This window comes from Nicotiana tabacum, chromosome 19 (assembly GCF_000715075.1).
Source record: "Nicotiana tabacum cultivar K326 chromosome 19, ASM71507v2, whole genome shotgun sequence".
NCBI classification, from domain to species: Eukaryota; Viridiplantae; Streptophyta; class Magnoliopsida; order Solanales; family Solanaceae; genus Nicotiana; species Nicotiana tabacum.
The window spans coordinates 90,028,823-90,047,251 of record NC_134098.1 but is presented as its reverse complement, the minus strand read 5'-3'; the positions used below and the strand labels follow the sequence as shown (position 1 = coordinate 90,047,251).

Here is an 18,429-nt window from a genome sequence, read left to right as displayed (position 1 = left end):
TTTGTTTGCATCGATTTAACAATCTGAAAATGTTTACAAAAGGAAAGATTTCATCGATCCACTTTAGAAAATAATACATGGCAAATAATTAGCAATCAAGAAGAGCATAAACAAACAACTAAAGAATTTCAACTTCCTAAACTCAGTTAAAAAGAAAAAAAATGAGGGTTTTGGAGGTGGTGGTTGGGGGGGAGGGGAGGGAGGGGAGGGGAGCAGGTATATATTATTTTGTGAATTTTGTTTTTATTTTTAGTGATTCCCAAAGTCAAATAAGAATGAATACCACCATTAAGAGATAGATTTCAAGAGTAGAACAAAGATAAATACCAAACTCGACTTCCTAACGAAATGTTTGATGGATGTACTGACATTGGAAACTGGGGCAAGTGCACAAATAGCCATTCTCAGGGATGCTATTTAGAGATTGACTAGTACTTATTTTATCATGAAATTTTAAACTAAAATTTTTAACTTTAGGACAATTCAGGATATTTTTGTCCTGAAAAATTAAACTGAAAAACTGAAGTTCAGGATACCCTGGCTAATTCCTAAATAACAGCCTTCTAAAGTGGCTACCTTGTGTCATTTCTACAAACTATGCAACAAGGAAACATTTTTCTTAGCCCAATAGTAAAACGGGATCTTTACACAAATAGTCGCCTTTATTGTTTACTTTTGTATTCGGTATATATAGATTATAAATAAAAATATAATATATTATATATTAATTACACATCTATTACTATTTTTAGTTTAAGTGGTGAAATGTGCGGCTATTTGGGTTAATTGTAACAATCCCTTCTTTGTTGGATCAAACTTAAGCCCATAACATAAGGCCCAGCCTGTGAAAAGGTACATCTGGATTCTGGAATGATCAGAGCGAAAGTGAGGGAGGCAAAACAATGGCGGCGCGGCAAAAGTGACCGCGTGAAGTGTAAAATTTTCGCTTGAAAACGTTTTCAGCACACAACATATAAAGTGCACTGCACCACTCGCACCCTGATTTGAAGGACCAAACTGCACCCTACTCACCCCTACCGACGACATCCATATGTTATCGGCTTAGAGAGAAAACCTCGGGAACGTCAATTTCTACAGCCATTCTTCCTACTTTTCATACTCTCCTCCACTTACTCACTCACTCACTTTTCCCAAAAGAAAATTACACCCTCAGTTTGAAGCCCTAGTTCCTACACTCGAGATTCAAAGTCTTTCTTCGTCTCTCTCTCTCGATTGAAAAAAAAAACTGAGGTAATCTTTAATTCCTCTAACCCTTGTAAATTTTGTTGGTCCACACTCTTGCAAACATCGTCTGGGTAAATGTGGGTAGAAACAAGAAAAATGGAAATTTGGGAGATTTTCCACATTACACTAAATTTATGGATTTTGCACTAGATTATTTATTCTACTGTTGGTTAGTGTTTTCTTTTTTCCTTTTCCCGTACCTTTAGTTTCGCTTTTCGTATTCTTTAGCTTATTACTAGAGCTAAAATTATGCAGATGAGCTTAAATTGTTCCGGTTACTTGAATTGGCTGCTGGATATCTTCTTCTGTCTGTCTCGTTGTTATAAATTACTAGTTTCTAAAGACAAGCTTTGGACTGATAGGCAAGAAAATTTATTTTTTAATTTAAAATGGAAGATTGTTTTTGTGAAGGTGGTGCTTGTGACAGCTTCTGTTCACGTAAACTATTCTACCTTGGTAGAGGAGATGAGTGAATAAGGTACTTATGTAACACTCAAATCTAGAGGTCAAGTATGATGTGAATTACAAACCAAATATTGCTACCAAATAGATACATATGTCTTTCTCAGAATTTATGTTATTCTCAAACTAAATACCAGAAAAGAGAAAGAACCAAGATTTAGCTTCCTTTTCCATTCAACTCTAGTAAATGCAATTTAGTTAGAGATGCATACATTTATTAAGTAGAAATCACGATCCTTTTTTCACTGTATGAACGTGTAATTGATGTTGAATTTTATTCTTATTCTGTCCTTGATTTCCTATTTTGACTTTACATGATGATTAACATGAATGCTAGCAAGTGTATATATTACATAATCCAAAGGAGGAAGATTTATGTGTAGTAATTTCTATGAATAAAGAAACAAAGTTTATTGTAAAGAGTATACTGCCACCTTTCTATGAATAAAGAAATAAAGTTCATTATAAAGACTATACTGCTACCTTTCTAGCATTTGGCTTAAAGTTATATTGAGTTTTAGTTTTACTTAGGAAAGTGGTCATTATTTTGGATAAACTGATGAGGAAAGTATGCTTTTGTAGTGAACTAAGATCAAGCTATTCAGTTCCTTGAGCTGTTGATGTTGGAATAGCCTTCTATCCTCTAAGGCCTATCTCAAAGGTCATGAAGAAGTCCTTTCTCACAGCATCACGTTGTGATGTGCAGTATCAATCTGAAAAGCTTCTATATATCAATGTTTCCTAATCATTGTCTTTATATTTCTTCCAGAGACTAATAGTTTTGTAGGCCAGCGTACTCATCCGGTCCTCCCAAAACAAAGTTGAAATCTAGTGCTGTCATTGTGCTCAATCTGGGTAATTAACATTTGAAAAAAACTTTCTCATAATGTGGTTAACGTCACAAATTGTCAAATTCTAGTTAACCTAGGTTCGCTAGCTTCTTTTCCGGTCTTGTGTCAGAAGTAGCTAACTTAAGCCACTCCACTAAATGCTCTTTATTGATTGTGCTTTCTAGAAAATATTATTATCTTCTTTCCTCGGTATTTAATGCTGCAGCCCCATGCCATCAAGAAGAATGAACACCACTCACTGAGTTTTTTTGTGTTCATGGATGAATGGTTAAAGCGCCCAACCTAGTAAATGGGCAAATTGGTATGTCCGATTCTTGCTGGACAGGCCGAGAAGAGGTGCCTGTTCTCTTGCACTTGGGGGAATTGGATGGCTGTTTCGCTCTTTGGGACTTTCTTTATTCTTTTTTGGTTAAAACAAAGGGGCCCTTCCTTGAGAGGACTCAAAACTACAATTTATCTAACTCACCATAACCTCCCTCCTCAACTATTGTTAACGTAGTATGTTCGGCTTGCAAAAAAAAATCACTATATACAGTATATTCATAATTGAGTTTGTTACTATTTGATGCTACTTTCTCTTTTATTTTTTGTTGTTGTTGTTGTTGTTGTTGTCTTTTTCCCCTTTTCCTTATCGTCCTTTGTCTCTCTATTCTTTCTTTCTTCTTTCTCTTCTTCTTCGTCTTCTTCCCTTCTCTCTCTATTCACCTTTTCTTGAGCTGAGGGTCTATCGGAAACAACCTCTCTACCTCCGACAGGTAGGGGTAAGTTCTGCGTACACACTACCCTTCCCAGACCCCACTTGTGGGATTATACTGGGTGTGTTGTTACAATATATTCATAATTGAGATTCTGGATTCTTTCAGAAGGCAGAAACAAATAGGCTAAGGGCTGTACCTTAATGATCCCTAACCATATTGATGTTCCTGAGTTCTAGTCTTTAGGTAGGTAAATTATAAGTTACACATTTACCAATTCTAGGGACTTTAGGTAGAAAGCAATGGAGGCTCCGAGAGCTGGTGCTATCTATTTCTGCTTCATATCCTTATTACTCGAGGGAGATCAATTAGCCTCCCTTGCCTCTTTGGTTCAGTTGCATTGATGAAGTCCAGCAAGCCAAAAGTAGATTAGTAATTAATAGTGCTTCTGTATAATGTGCACGGTGATGAACACATTAGAGAAACTGCCAGCAACCAAATGTCTCATCTTTTAACTGATTTCATATCAAGCATTAAACCTCATTATTTTAAGTGCACAATTGGATGAGCTTTTTTATTCTTTATCTCTCATGTTTTACACATTTGAATGCAATTAGTATAAGTTTTTTTTAAAGATCAACTTTGATTTGATATTTATGCTCATGCCCTTTTTTTTTTGGGATCAGAGAAGCAATATTGTGTTTTTCAATTTGGAGTGTAAGAAATTCAGTGCCATGGCATTGTCTTTCTGAGAATTGGGGGAACAGACTGCTCGTGATCTTGCATTGAATATATTCATCTCTGCAGTAACTTAGAACTTGAGCACAGGGGTCATTCAGACTAAAATGAAGAGCATAAACTAGTGGAAGCAGGGATTGTAGGATATAAATGTAGGATAACTGTCTTCTGAAGACATTTTTAGTAACGCCAATCAGAAAGAGGTGAGACCACAGCTAGAAGATCAAACTGAGATGTCAACTATTGGAAACACAGCAGTGTCACCTGAAAAGGTGGCAAGAACAACTGTTTTGGGCCATAATAACACAGCTTCAGCAGGTAATATGTCTGAAAATCGTGGTGTTGAACAATCGGGAGATGCATGTGAAAATGCAGTTCAAAATCTTAACCTATCCCAATGTCAAGAGAAAACACCTGGTCGGCCTAGAAAAAGAAAATCTACTTCTGGAACCCCTATCAACAGTACTAGACTTCTGCGCTCAAAGTCAAAGGAGAAATCTGTAGCTTCTGAGGCAAATAATACTGTAGCAACTCATGAAGCTAATGAGGAAAAGAAAAGAAAAAGGAGAAAGAAAAAACAAAGCAAGCATATAGCTGTGAATGAATTCACAAGAATAAGGGGCCATCTGAGGTACTTATTACAAAGAATAAAATATGAGCAGACCTTGATTGAAGCTTACTCTGGTGAAGGCTGGAAAGGACAGAGGTTTGTTAAATTGTATCATAATTGTTGTGTAGTAAATGTGTGATGCCTTGTTGTATTTTTGTTGTACACAGTTTGTCCCATTTTTCAGTACTTGACCCGCTCATAGCTGCTTGTTACTCTACAGCAATATTTTCATATTTGTGAAGTTTGAATAGTATGCAAGATCGATATTGATGAAAGAAAGACATAATAATACTATAGTTCTTTGAAACAAGAGATGTTACTCTAAAAAATTCTAGTTTAATGCTTGTATATAGGGCTTCCCCACTATCAATAAAATTATATACCTTACCAGGAAAGGAAAAGAATTCTAGATTAGTTTTGTTTAAGTGATGATGGCTCGAGCTTGCAGGTGCACACCACTAACATTATGTTGTGAAGTAGCATCGTGAACCTTGTACAATCTCAATGCTTGTTGCAGGATATCAGTTCTTTTTCTTTGTTGGCAATATTGCATAATCATTCTGTTGATGTATGTTTTTGAAGTATTCCCGACTTATCAAAAAAATAAAGAATTAGTCGCCCGGGGGAGGTACTTTCGAGCTGCTGATGTGTTGCATTATTTGTGTTGCTTTGATATGATGGTCAAATTACTTGCTCTTTACTAGGAGAAAGCAGGTGTAAGCATATTAACTTTGTAGACTTATTGGTATTGTGCTTTGCTGACATTTGCCATTGACAAAGGGCAATGTGTTTAGCAACAGCCAGTTGCTATTGCCCCTATTAGCTGATTCTAGCTTATCGTGTCATGTCACATTTCTAAGGCAGGGAGAATGTATGTTATATGCTTAGTGCATTGTTATTTTTGTAATTATCTGCTGTTTCATACGGTGCTGCACCCTTTACTGCAGCTACCAGCTTAGCCTAGCTAAAATTATCTGGCCTGTTGAAAAGATAATATAGTAGAAGTTATGTTCATCTCTAGTATTTGTTTTTCCTTGCTTAGCTCACTTTTGCTGTATTTTCCTGTTTATTTAAAATTTTGAGGATATACTTTTCAGAGTCATTATTGGGTTTTGCAATGTTGATAATCTTGCAGCTTAGAAAAGATAAAGCTGGAGAAGGAGCTACAACGAGCCAAGGCTCATATTTTCCGTTACAAATTGAAAATTAGAGATTTGTTCCAACGTCTTGATACTTTACTTGCTCAAGGGAGACTTCCAGCATCTTTATTTGACAATGAAGGGGAGATTGACAGTGAAGATGTAGGATATACTTGTTGGCTGCTACTTTTTTACACGTCTTCACAGTGCTATGATGGGTTAACTGGATCTTTATTCTTCTGCAGATATTCTGTGCAAAGTGTAGCGCTAAGGATCTGCCAGCTGATAATGATATTATCCTCTGTGATGGCGCCTGTGAACGTGGATTTCACCAGTTGTGCTTGGAACCACCTCTGTTAAAAGAAGACAGTAATGTTCAATTATCCTGTTGATAGTTGTTCTGATAGCTTTTGTTTTCTCAAGTCTCGAATAACTTCACTACACTCATGGTTCTGTTGCTTCTCACTATGCTTGCAGTTCCACCTGATGATGAAGGCTGGCTTTGCCCTGGCTGTGATTGCAAAGTTGACTGCATTGACTTGCTTAATGATCTTCAAGGAACAAATCTTTCTGTTACTGACAGCTGGGAGGTTATGTCTTGATCATTGTTATTGGAAAATCAGCAGTTATTTTTTTTTTTTGATCGTTATGATCTTAAACATTGTTTCTAAGTGTCTTCTTCTAACATGTGTAGAAAGTATATCCTAAGGAAGCTGCTGCTGCTGAATTGGGGGAAAAGCTGGATGATATTTCTGGACTTCCATCAGATGACTCGGAAGATGATGATTACAACCCTGAAAATCCAGATGTAGAGAAGAATGATTCCGGAGATGAATCCAGTTCTGATGAATCTGATTTTTTCTCTGCATCTGAAGATTTGGAAGAAGTCCCTCCTAAAGATGATGAGATCTTGGGGCTTCCTTCTGAAGACTCCGAAGATGATGACTATAGTCCTGATGATCCAGATAAGAATGAGCCAGTTAAAGCAGAAAGTTCAAGTTCTGACTTTACTTCTGACTCTGAGGATTTGGGTTTGATAGTTGATGCTAATAGGCTGCCAGGTGATGAGCAAGGGGTTTCCAGTTCAGTAGATAACAGTAGGCCTAGCTCGGCTTCCCAAGAGGATAAACCCAAAGCTGGCCGAGCTAAAAGAAATTCGTTGAAGGTTGAGTTGTCCGATCTTATGCTGTCTCATAGCCCTGTTGTCTCTGGCAAAAGGCACATAGAGAGGTTGGACTACAAAAAGCTGCATGATGTAAGCCTTTCTATTATATTATTATTACTATTTTTTTTTATTGTATGTGTCACTATTTTCGTATAATTATCCCATGTATGCTGCTTAGTTGTCTACTCTTTGTGTATATAACTAAAGCAGTACCTTTCAACTTTCTTGACATGGTCTTGCCTTGGTCAGTCTTCCGTTTTGGATTAGGAGCATGAATTTACTGACGTACTCCATGTAGAATTTCCGTAAGAAAACATGGAAAGTTTAGTAGTTTCTTAATACCATTTTCCTTGAGCAGTTTATGCTGCCATTATTTATGAGATTAGCGTACTCAAAATGATGCTCCTGATCTTTTTAGCACAAAGATTCAATTACTGTTTGGGTTATTTTCTTGACTTTAGCGTAGATGCAACTTATCTATCCTCGAGCTGTCATTCACATTAACATAATTTTCTAGTTCTATCATCAGTAAAACTGGTCGTGAGAGCTTATTCTCTCTAGGACAAGGATAGAAGAAAAAATGGGAACACAAACACAATACCCTTGTGAGTTGGGACAAACATTTAATCTATTTGTGATTGGGTATTATTGATCAGTTTCCACCTGAAATATGTTATGGTTAAAATTTTAAAATATCAGATTGTGTGTGGCATATATACAAGAACTGGATCACTGAGTTTTACTAAAAAAAAGTTTCAGGGCAAAAACATGCGGAGTGCATGCCCGTTTTGGCTGACTTATAAGCTCTTACATAAAAAAATGCAAATGGAGTTCTAACATCTGAGTTGGCCCAAGTCCTTATAATAGGTGCTTAAGTTGTAAAAGCAGTCAAGCACTTGTCATTATAGTGAACTGTTGTTACTCTTTCAACTTTCAAAGAGGTGCATGACTAATGTTTAGGTTGCTGAGGTATCGATTTCACTGAATCCAGTAGCCGACCTTCTTTGCTGTTTTCCCTTGTTGGTTACTTGATATAAAGGTCATCCCTTGGAAAGAAAGAGAATGACATTTTTCTTCCAAAACACGGCTTGTAACTTTCATATGATGTGGTTCAGCTGGTAGAGCTGATGGACAATTACTCTGATACAACCAAGTTGAAATGTCGAGCTTGCAAATTATCTTGGAGTTTAAAATGTGAAGTCTTAACTGCTATTTTTAGGGGAAGATTGAGAAAATCGCTTATCTGCGATGGGACATATTATTTTTCTTTATTGTATAACATAAACTAAGTTCTATTATACGGGAAAAACAGTGATTTATTTCATTGAAATGGTACGTCTCTGCATGTCATATTTCATCGATCATATATGTGCTTGTGTTCTTCAATGTGGCTCCTTATCTTTTTATATTCCACCTGCTTGGGTTGATTGCTCAGATCACTTTTGTATGAAGGAAACATATGGAAATGAATCTTCTGATTCTAGTGATGAAGATTTTGAGGGTGGTCCTTCACCCAAGGTGAGAGAGATCAGAAGTGCCAAAGCTGCTAGGACTTCTCCTAGTTCAACTCCAGCAGATACCAAGTACCAAAATGGGAAGCAGAAAGGGAGTAGACATACTTCTGATAGGGGTCTCTGTGAGAAACTCAAAATTGGAGGCATGGACACCTCTGAACCTCGTTCAAGTGGTAAAAAGAAAACATATGGGGAAGGTGCCATCAAGGTATTGAGGGCTTTACTCTGGTTCCAACTTTTTACGTATCTGATCAGTGTTTATAGGTTCAGCAACATCTTACTTTCCATGAAATTAAAAACAATTTTATTGAATGTAGGAGGTCATTGTTATGTCATCCTTGAACAAGTTGTATACAATGGATATCATAAACTAACTTTATTAGCTATTAAGCAGAACTTGTTTACTCTTTTATTGCCTCCGAAAAAGAAAGTAGTAATACTTATTTGTAGTTGTGCTTGCCTAATATGGTAATGTCCTCTGAAAGAGAGTATTTTTAAAAAGTTGTATGGATGTATGATTTTTTTTTTTGTTTTTGTTTTTGTTTTGAATATCGTGGTTTTTTTGAATTTGCTTGAAGAGACAGCTTGATTAGTTTTAGAATGAATTGTGACTGAAGGCTTCATATGGCAGACCCACCTAGTTTGTGATTTAGAGCAATTGATGACTTATTTCTTTACTTTACTAAAAGAATATTCTCTGTTAGTTTTCATGCATTTCCCTTCAGCTCAATTTTTTTGGGGTTGCAGAGGCTCTACGAATCCTTCAAGGAAAATCAGTATCCTGACCGTGATGCAAAGGAGAAGTTGGGTAAAGAATTAGGCCTAACAGCTCACCAGGTTTTATGAGTTCTCCCTGGCATATGTTAATTTCAGCTTCGTCGGCTTTTTCGCCACTTGTGTCTTCGATTTTGCTTTGCTGCTGCCCTCTTTTTCCTTAGTTTCTTTTTGTCAAATATACAGGTCAGTAAATGGTTTGAAAATGCTCGTCATTGCCATCGTCATTCTTCTCGCTGGAACTCAATTATGAGTCAAAAAGTGTCGAAAGAATCTCCTTCCTCACCAGATATAATGGGAGAACCACTTGGAACTGAATCTAAAAGCACCACAAACAATGTTTTGTGCAATGGGGTTGAAAAAATGGAACCACCAAAGCAATGTCTTAATGGAGAAAAATGTCATGCAATAGATAATAAGAGCGAGGGAGAGTTGCTGATACAGGAGGCCAGTGGGAAAAAATCTAGAAAACCAAAAGCAAAAAATGATAGCACAGATCGAGGATTGGATGACACTCCCAGCAATAAGACTTATAAGAAGCAGAACGCACAGGTTGATACCCCGAATTCTCAGAATGTCCGTAGAAGTAGCAGGTTGCAAAAACAAGGCTGAGTCATGGAAGTGCTGAATTCTGGAACAAACAAATACTTTGAGTGGGATATAAATCTACCTGGAAAGCTTTTTGATCTATGTGAATGGTTAAGATTGAAATATTAGCCAGACGAGGGGTCCGACACTTATATACACAGCGGGGTTTTGGGGGACACAGATATGTGGAGCCCTCACGTCTATCCAACAGCATTCTCTAGGTGAGTAGCAGAATTTGTTCTTAGCAGTGAGGAAAGCTGGAAGTAGCATTCGCATTTCACCATCCGTATTGGATGTAGCAGGACTTCTGGAGCTGTTCTATTTAAATTTTGATAAAAGTTTACATTTTTGTCTAAATTTTACGGTAGACATTGTCTGATGTTACTGTGTTGTACGTATTGCATATTAAACTATTTCTTCCTTTTTATTTATTTGGCTTTCGTCGTCCTTCTGTTGTAACTGCTACAGTAAAGATGAGCCTATTTCAGTTGGATTGCCGCTCAGCCTGTCTGTCATTCTGGAGAAGCATTTAATGCTCCAGTATCATTTGTTAAGAGCCGAAATTCACCTAGTGTAGAGTATATGACATAATGTTGAACTTTCTACCTCTTATTTTCGACACAAGATGTAGTTGTGACAGAATATCCCTTTGAGGGTGAGGAGTAATTTGGCTTGGTTTCTGAAATCCAAAAGTGCTTATTTTTATTAAAAGAAAGCAATTATTTGGGAGAGGAAAGGTTTTGAGGGGGGAAAAAGTGACTTTCCAAGATAAAAATATTTTACCCGGAGTTTATATTTTCCATACCATTTCTTCTTAAGTCTATTCGTTTATTTGTCATTTCTCAGCTATAAATACAACCTTCTTCACCTCTAACTATATTTAATTTCTTTTTCAATATTGTTATATGTTGATTTCTAAAGGACAAAAAGAATACTCCCAAGGAGATTGGAGAATCGTGGCTTAAACTGTAATTTACATGAATAAATTATTTTCCTAGCAAGGAAGTCACGCTTAGAAAGATAATCATGTTGATTCCAATTTTGTCATGCTATTTGAAATCATTTCTAAAAATGCTTGTATTGTTGCCTGTTGAATTACTAATTAAATGTTCTTTTATCAGATAACTTACCTGGCTAAATGTCCTACTTCTTACTTCTCACACATTCATGTGATCTGCCGTAAGATGGTGTTTGAATTGACTTTTAAAAAGTACTTCCTCTGGTCCATAATAAGTGACCTTTTGGCCTTTTATTTTAGTCCAAAATAAGTGTCATCAAGAAGGATTCCCCCCCCCCCAAATTTACCCTCATTTGCATATCCAATGTGTCAAAATAACAATATGCAAATTTTAATTAAGGGTAATTTAGTCAATATACCTTTTTTTCTCTAGGAGTTAGTATTTTCTTTAGGGGTGTGACAAATGTTAAAAAGTTACTTATTATGGACCGAATGGACTAGCTTATAAGCTAAAAATCAAAAGTCATAAGTTGGTAATATCTTTTGGCTTTTGACTTATTTTTATACTTTTTATGCCTAAAAGTAAGTGTTTTTGAGCACTCTTTATCATTGTCAAACACCGCAAAAACTAAAAAAATACTTGAAAGTCAATAAACACTTAAAATAAGTCGATCAATAACAAAGTCTTGGGGTACATTTTGTAATAAGGATAACTTTTAAGTTTATTAGCAAAATGGTATTCTTTGGCCTTTAGGTAGCTCTTAAGTTTTCCTAATTGTGTTTTAGGTTAGGTTTTGACAAGAGCACTATTTGTAGAAATATGTGTCGTTAGTTTATAGTACCTTTGGTCCTCCAATTATTAGTAAATTCGAATTTTGACCAATGTGATTGATGGTTAAGCATATATAACCTTCAATTAGTTGTAATGCACTTTTTTGATCCTTATGCTTGCATATTTAACAAATATAATGAACTATCAACTATTAAACTATTTAACTACCCATGCGTTATGATGAATTTGTATCGTTGCTTTATATTTTGAGGACAATTAGTTTTAAAAATAGCCAAAGTTACAATTTTTCCTATATAAAGGGACCAAAACCACAAATTTATTAATTACAGGTTAAATGTGCGTGGCCAAATACTGTAAGGACCAAAACCAGAATTCATCAATATCTGCCGAAAGTGCTATTATCCAATTGTGAAAACTAGTTTGACTTATTTGTTATTTTCATAAATAAAGACATCTATGTTTGGATCCGCAATTTATCTTTTTTTTGGAGAAATTGCTAAAAGTTTTTCTAATTTAAAAACTCATCGAACACTACCGAATCCCGGGAAGTGAAATTTGTTGAGTTAGGTGGATCGGAAAATGGAGTGGGAAAGTGATGAGAGAGAATTAAAGGCGGCGGGAGCTGAACTTCTGCCGGAGGGAAGGAGGGGACTCCGAATTCACGGCTGGGAAATTGAGTCTCGGAGGCGTTCCATTCTCACTTCTCTTCAGCTTCAACAGTACTCTTTTTTCCCTTTCTACATGTGCAAAATTCAATTAAGCACTGATTTTGTTTTCGTGAATGCAACTTGCTTTTATTCATGTATAATAAGCAATTTAAACTAGACTATCTAATGTATTTCTTACTAAAGCTAGGATAATTTCAACCCTCAATGTAGGAATTTGGGCGTGTTTCATTTTACATATTTCGATATACAGAAATCCTGTGTTTAAAATTGATTTTTTCTTTTATTCGCTTTGAAATATGCGGATTCAAGTGCTCCTTTCATTCCCTCAAGCTGTCTTAGTTCTATATGAACATTTACTTACAGACTTTTTATGCTTTTTTTTATAAATGAGAAATTTCCAAGGGCCAGTAGCCCACGGTTCTAAACTCAATGAATAATGGGTCTACCCCTCTGCCTTGTCTAGTTAAATATCAGGCTTTTGTCATGCGCCTAACCCACACATCACAAGCTGTGCTCTTACCACTCTACCAAAGCCCCGGGGGCATAAACTTTTTATGCTTTTGCGTATAATAGTTTGTATCCTCTTCTTGTCAAGCACACCTCTCTCTTCAATGTCTTGAAAGGGTCTAATTCCTCCCTAAATGGCTTGATATGCATACAGATGGGAAGAGGAACTCCAGACCTCTCACTTGCCAGAGATGGTATTTGGGGACAATTCTTTGGTGCTTAAACATGTGAATACTGGCACGGAAATTCACTTCAATGCATTCGATGCTCTAGTTGGTTGGAAACGCGAAGCATTACCACCTGTTGAAGTTCCAGCAGCTGAAAAATGGAAATTCAGAAGGTATTATTAGTTTTCCAATTAATTGCAGCTGATGAAAGAAAAAGAATCTGCTAATATTTCTGAATATATTAGAGGAACATCTTTTAGGAGGTTCACAGAACCCTGAAATAGCTGTAAACATGCACCTCCTTTCGGGTGGTTAAATTGCCTAAAAAACTCATTCAGTCTACAATGTGCACCAGGAGTGAGTACCGATTTCAGTTTTTCTATTTGGGGGGTTGGGGGTTTTTTCTTTGGGGGGTGGGGGTGGGGTTGTGAGCAAGAAGTCAGGTGGGGGATTAGCAATAACAAAACCAAAAATATTGATGTTTAAATTGAGGACTACAAGAGTGTGCAGTCTATAAATTCCTACTAATTATATCATGTATTCTGGATCCTCATTTAGTTAACCTCCTTTTATTCATCTCTGTTTCTTTTCTTGGGGAGGGATACCTTGCATTTCAGCCGTTTATGAAAGCTCCTTCACTCAGCTTATGTTTGATAAAAGTTGCGCGTGTAATTGAAAAAGAAAGATAGGAAAGCAGAGAGGACATTGTGTACCTTTACTAGGAGGTACTGGCATGGTGAAGTTTACAACAATCCTAGAAGAATAAGTGAGCATTGCCCTTGCCCTTTTATTGAGATCCACACTCTTAGACTTGTGCTTTTTCTAGGCTAGTACTATTGTTGGAATGTGGCCATCTCATGTAAAAGCTTTTTAAATTTTAGGAGAGCGCGCACTTTTGATTAGTTAATTATATTATGTCTCAAGTCGCCCTCTCACATGTCGGCTTGATTCTGTTTCATGGGCCAAAAATGTGGAAATATCATTTGCCTTTTGGATGGCAGTGAGATTAGATGGTTATACTCCAACATGGAATTAGAGGAGACAGAGGTCCTAGGCTCAAAACAAACTTCTTTTCAGCTATGTGACCAAATATAGTAAAAATAAAATATAAAAGTCCACTGGTTAAATTTTTTTTTTTAAAACAAAGAACTGTATGAAGGCTCTAGTACATTTTTGGTACTTGCTGAATGGTTCTTGGCACATTTGAAATGCTTAAGCTCTGTAGAAAGAGAACTAAAGCAAATCAAAAGGGAGAAGAAAAACAAAAAAGAAATCGCAAAAGAAAAAAAAAGAAAGAAAAGAAAAGAAAAAGGCCAGCAACTGTCTTGAATGTTGTTCTTCATTCTTTCCTCTTACCATGGTTGGTAGCTTATAATAACAACAGAATCTAGGAGCATGTCTAATCTCTTACAACATTGGATTACAAAACTAATGTCATGGATGATGATGATCTGTTTACTTTGCTGCTGGCTTAAAAGAATGTTGAGGCCATTGAATGATTCTGATGCAGGACTTAGACAACTAAAACTCATATGCTTTAAAGCAGATTATGCCTTTTACTTGGTGTTCATTTCCTTCTTTTCCCTTCAGAAATAGCTTTGATATCTACGGTGAAAGTGGGCCGACAGAATGCCCACTCTCTCTCTCTCTCTCTCTCTCTCTCTCTCTCTCTCTCTCTCTCTCACTCACTCACTCATTGATTTGTGTTTTTTTTGCAGTAAACCTTTGCAAAAGGTGGTGCTTGACTATGACTATACCTTCACGACACCTTACAGTGGAAGTGAAACTTTCGATACGAATGCCGAGGTCTGTATCTTTTATCATTGGAGTAATACTTTTTAAAGTTTGATGTCGTTTTATTATTCATTAGTACTTTCTAAATTGTGTTAAAGCTAATAGGCAAGCTGGTTTAATGCTTGCCACCGTGGTTGCGCTGTTTCATCAGTTATTTTGTCCTTTATCCTCCTGTCATTGACTCGAATGTTGTATTTTTAAGTTACACTTTAGCAATAATCGCTGATTACTTGGAAAGTTAATTCATTTGAATGGGAACTTTTTCTTTATATTCCTTCTTCTATCTTTTCCTTTAATTATTGCTCCTTCGCCGTCGAGCTCCAAGTTATTTGAACTATTCTTGTTGCTTTTGTATAATTAGCGCGTAAGAGGGTTATCAAATGAAAGCAGCTGCAGTCTTCAATGGGAGGATTGCACGGAGAAAATTGATTTGGTTGCACTTGCATCAAAAGAACCTATTCTCTTTTATGATGAGGTTAGTGACTCAGAACGTGGTGATTTCTGGGTCATGTGACTGAGTAATGTTATCCATTTTCTACTTGTGTTACTGTTACCTTCTAGCACCCAAGTTTATTTCATTGTTTCATTCAACAGATCATCTTGTATGAGGATGAACTTGCTGATAATGGAATCTCACTTTTGACTGTTAAAGTGGTAATGTGGTTTCTGGCTTTTATTTGGTCATATCAATATGGCTGACTTCCAATTCACTGAACGACTTCTGTGTATTTGTAGAGAGTCATGCCGAGTGGTTGGTTCCTATTGCTGCGTTTTTGGGTGAGTGGATCTGTTGCAAATTCTACATAAGCAATTACTACCATGGTTCCTGAGGAATCTGTTCTTTGCACCCGAGTTATTGTTTGTTTATCTCTTTTACTGATGGTTGGATGCGTTACACAGCTTAGAGTTGATGGAGTGCTTATGAGGCTAAGAGACACTCGTTTACATTGTTTATTTGGAGACCATATGAAATCAGTTATTCTTCGAGAAAGCAGCTGGAGAGAAGCCACATTTCAAGCGTTGTCTTCTGTGAGTGAAATATTATCTCTATCTGCATTGTCTGTCACTACTGGTGCCTCCCTAAATTGTTCTATAGACATCATAGGTTGTTTGGCATACTAGAGGCCCATTTTATCGACTGTTTGAGTAGGCAATCTCAATGTTCCTTTACCTTTGCACTTTTAGGGAGAAACCATTCATCCACTCCTTGTCTAGGTTGATTGGCATGTTTCACAATCCCTAAGGGGTTGTTGATGCAGTACTGGTCCAGGATACTCTGGTGCAGAAATTAGTTACACAGAGCAAAATATTTGACAGGTTTCAGGGAGGATTTTCATTAAAAATTGATTAGGACTTCGGAATAAGATTGCTTGTGTAGTGACAAGTGAGATGAAGAAACAGATCCAACGGCAGTGAGAAAAAATGCAGGAAACAAAGAAGAGGAGCAAATGGGAGAAAAGGGGTGGGAAGGTGGACAGTCCTCTTTACCCTAAGCTATCTGTGCATACCACATTTTCAAATCATAATCTTCTTCATAAGCATACCATTACAACTCATGTTTCTATTACACCTAATAATAATAAGAAGCATTAGTCTTAGAGATCAAAACCTCATGCCTTTGAAAATCAGGGGACTAAGTTTTAACTAGACATTTTAGAGATTTCTCCTAGATTTTACAAGGACTTAATTATACTTCAAGAAACGGGCCTAACCACTATAACAAATGCCCTATTGTGCAAGTGCACACAGGGAAAAATGAAAAAGATAGAGAAGTCTTAAGGAAAAGTAGTTGGCCTCCCTTTTACCAAAATTTCAAAATATCCTTTACAATTGATTTTAAAAGTCCTTGAAACTAATGTCAGCACTATTTACACGGCATATTACAGACACTGTCTGTATATGGGCTTTAATTGTTCCATGTAAAAGCAACTGCTAGGGATGATGTGATTATCTCAGTCCTCTTTGAAGTATATTCAGCCTCAGTTGTATTGTTGATAAGAATTTTGAGAGAGTTCAGTTTAGTTGGTCCAACTAAGTGACAGATCTCTCTCTTCTTGTATACCTGTTTTCAGAAAAATCATTACTTTAGACGTGCACTTTGTATCTCGTTATCACTTCATTTATATGTTAAGATTACTCAGGTGTTAGATCGCATTTTGTTTAACTTTTATTTGTTTTGTAGAATTCTGTCACTAATCTTCTTAATTTCTGCAGAAAGGATATCCTTCTGATTGTGCTGCGTATAGTGATCCAAGCACTATTAGCGAAAGGCTTCCCATCATAATGCAGAAGCCTCAAAAGCTCAGTATCGAAATACCATGTAAGCAATAAGTGTGATCAACATTGTTGTATCAGATTCTTCATTCTATGTTCCTCCTAGTTGTGGAATTTGGTGAATGATAATTAATCTTCAAGGAGATTATGGAATTATTTGACCTTATGAGTATCGCCACAATTTGAGTGCCTGCATCCTGTCATTCTTCTTCTTCCGACTTTTTCTGCCCCATGCAAGTGTTGTCTAGATCTGAAGAGAAATCACACTGCATCAAGACGTGCAAAGAGCACCAAAACATGGTTGGTGCCTTGAATGAATGGAAGAGTGGAATGGCACAGTAGTGACTAACTGAATATTACATTGGAGACTTTTAAAAAGAATCAAAAGGCTCTATGAGCGATAAAAATACTAGGTAATTTCTCCTATCTACCTAAGCCTTGGTGAACAGAGTTATCTCCTACCTCTGCTGCTGCTGGGAAGTAGCAGATATCAGGTGGAATCGTCGAGGTACGTGTGAAACTTCCTCCCTTGATATGAGATCTGGTTGAGCAAACAAATTTGTTGTTCGAGAACTTTTTGGCTGAGGAACAAATGTCATTTGGGAACTTATTGATGAAGGACTTAGTTAATAAACCAACGACATAATACCCATTTATGTGATGACAATTGTCAACTTATGGTCAACATTATTGCAAAAGTTTAATAAAGGCAAAAAGGCCTCCTAGCCACTTAAACTTGCGTCAGTTTGTCATCTCGGTAAACAAACTTACAACTTTCCCATTTAGATACTCAAAGTTGAGAGAATAAGTATTATTAAATACCTCTGACCGTTGACCATGCTTCTGACCGTTGACCATGCTTGTGTGGCAACGCCGTGTGTGATGTGGCAATAGTTCGTGCCAATCTCGCGAATTAGACGCGTTAATTCAGTTTATTGGAATAAAAAATACTAAAAAAAGACAGAAACTAAAAATGAAAAGAAAAACCCAAATGCCTGCAGGTACTCCCCCTCTTCATCTTCTTCGTTACCCCTCTCATCACAGTCCTCTTATCTCTTCCTTTTTCTTTTATTTTTTTCGTTAACACTTCCCCTTTCCTTCCAATTCTTCTTCTGTCTTGACACAAAAAGAAAACTCTTTTTCCTCTTCCTCTGTATGTTCCGTCGTTCATAGTTCCGAAGCAAAAAATCTTCGAACTTAAAATTGAATCAGTAAAAGCCGTAGTATTTCACAACAAAGGAATCAAAACTTAAAAAATGAGCAGCATAGGAACATGTTGTGACTTATCGGTGACGATATTCTCGCCAGACGGCAAAGTATTTCAGATCGAATATGCTGGCAAAGCCGTCGATAAAAATAGAAACGAGTTATTCAGTGGTGCTTAAAGGTTCTATGGTTGGGTCACACTTTGACCATTGATGGCATGGGGGTTTGGTGGGCTCCTGGCAGAGCTATGCAGATGATCTAATGGGCGGAAAATCCTATGA

General features: G+C 36.7%; 2 protein-coding genes across 2 annotated transcripts; both read left to right on the top strand.

Moving 5' to 3' along the window:
• The first annotated feature begins 860 nt into the window (after positions 1–860).
• LOC107800140 (pathogenesis-related homeodomain protein) lies at positions 861–10,284 on the top strand. Its single transcript, XM_016623295.2, has 9 exons — positions 861–1,251; positions 3,940–4,697; positions 5,737–5,902; positions 5,986–6,109; positions 6,218–6,330; positions 6,435–6,995; positions 8,358–8,627; positions 9,167–9,256; positions 9,380–10,284. The coding sequence occupies exons 2-9, from the start codon at positions 4,225–4,227 to the stop codon at positions 9,803–9,805; spliced, it is 2,223 nt and encodes a 740-aa protein (XP_016478781.2). The 5' UTR covers positions 861–1,251; positions 3,940–4,224; the 3' UTR covers positions 9,806–10,284.
• Positions 10,285–11,959: 1,675 nt separating this feature from the next.
• On the top strand, positions 11,960–17,085 carry LOC107800141 (TIP41-like protein). Its single transcript, XM_016623297.2, has 8 exons — positions 11,960–12,251; positions 12,862–13,047; positions 14,593–14,680; positions 15,030–15,143; positions 15,263–15,322; positions 15,404–15,445; positions 15,569–15,697; positions 16,883–17,085. The coding sequence occupies exons 1-8, from the start codon at positions 12,112–12,114 to the stop codon at positions 16,997–16,999; spliced, it is 876 nt and encodes a 291-aa protein (XP_016478783.1). The 5' UTR covers positions 11,960–12,111; the 3' UTR covers positions 17,000–17,085.
• The last annotated feature ends 1,344 nt before the right edge of the window (positions 17,086–18,429 follow it).

Bases quoted from the DNA above. Each gene is read 5' to 3' on its own strand.
- LOC107800141 (XM_016623297.2), top strand. From the start codon at position 12,112: ATGGAGTGGGAAAGTGATGAGAGAGAATTAAAGGCGGCGGGAGCTGAA. The intron at 15,144-15,262 runs GTTAGTGACTCA...TTCATTCAACAG, and splicing joins CTATTCTCTTTTATGATGAG to ATCATCTTGTATGAGGATGA. The intron at 15,698-16,882 runs GTGAGTGAAATA...TAATTTCTGCAG, and splicing joins CATTTCAAGCGTTGTCTTCT to AAAGGATATCCTTCTGATTG.
- LOC107800140 (XM_016623295.2), top strand. From the start codon at position 4,225: ATGTCAACTATTGGAAACACAGCAGTGTCACCTGAAAAGGTGGCAAGA. The intron at 4,698-5,736 runs GTTTGTTAAATT...ATAATCTTGCAG, and splicing joins GAAGGCTGGAAAGGACAGAG to CTTAGAAAAGATAAAGCTGG. The intron at 6,110-6,217 runs GTAATGTTCAAT...CTATGCTTGCAG, and splicing joins ACCTCTGTTAAAAGAAGACA to TTCCACCTGATGATGAAGGC.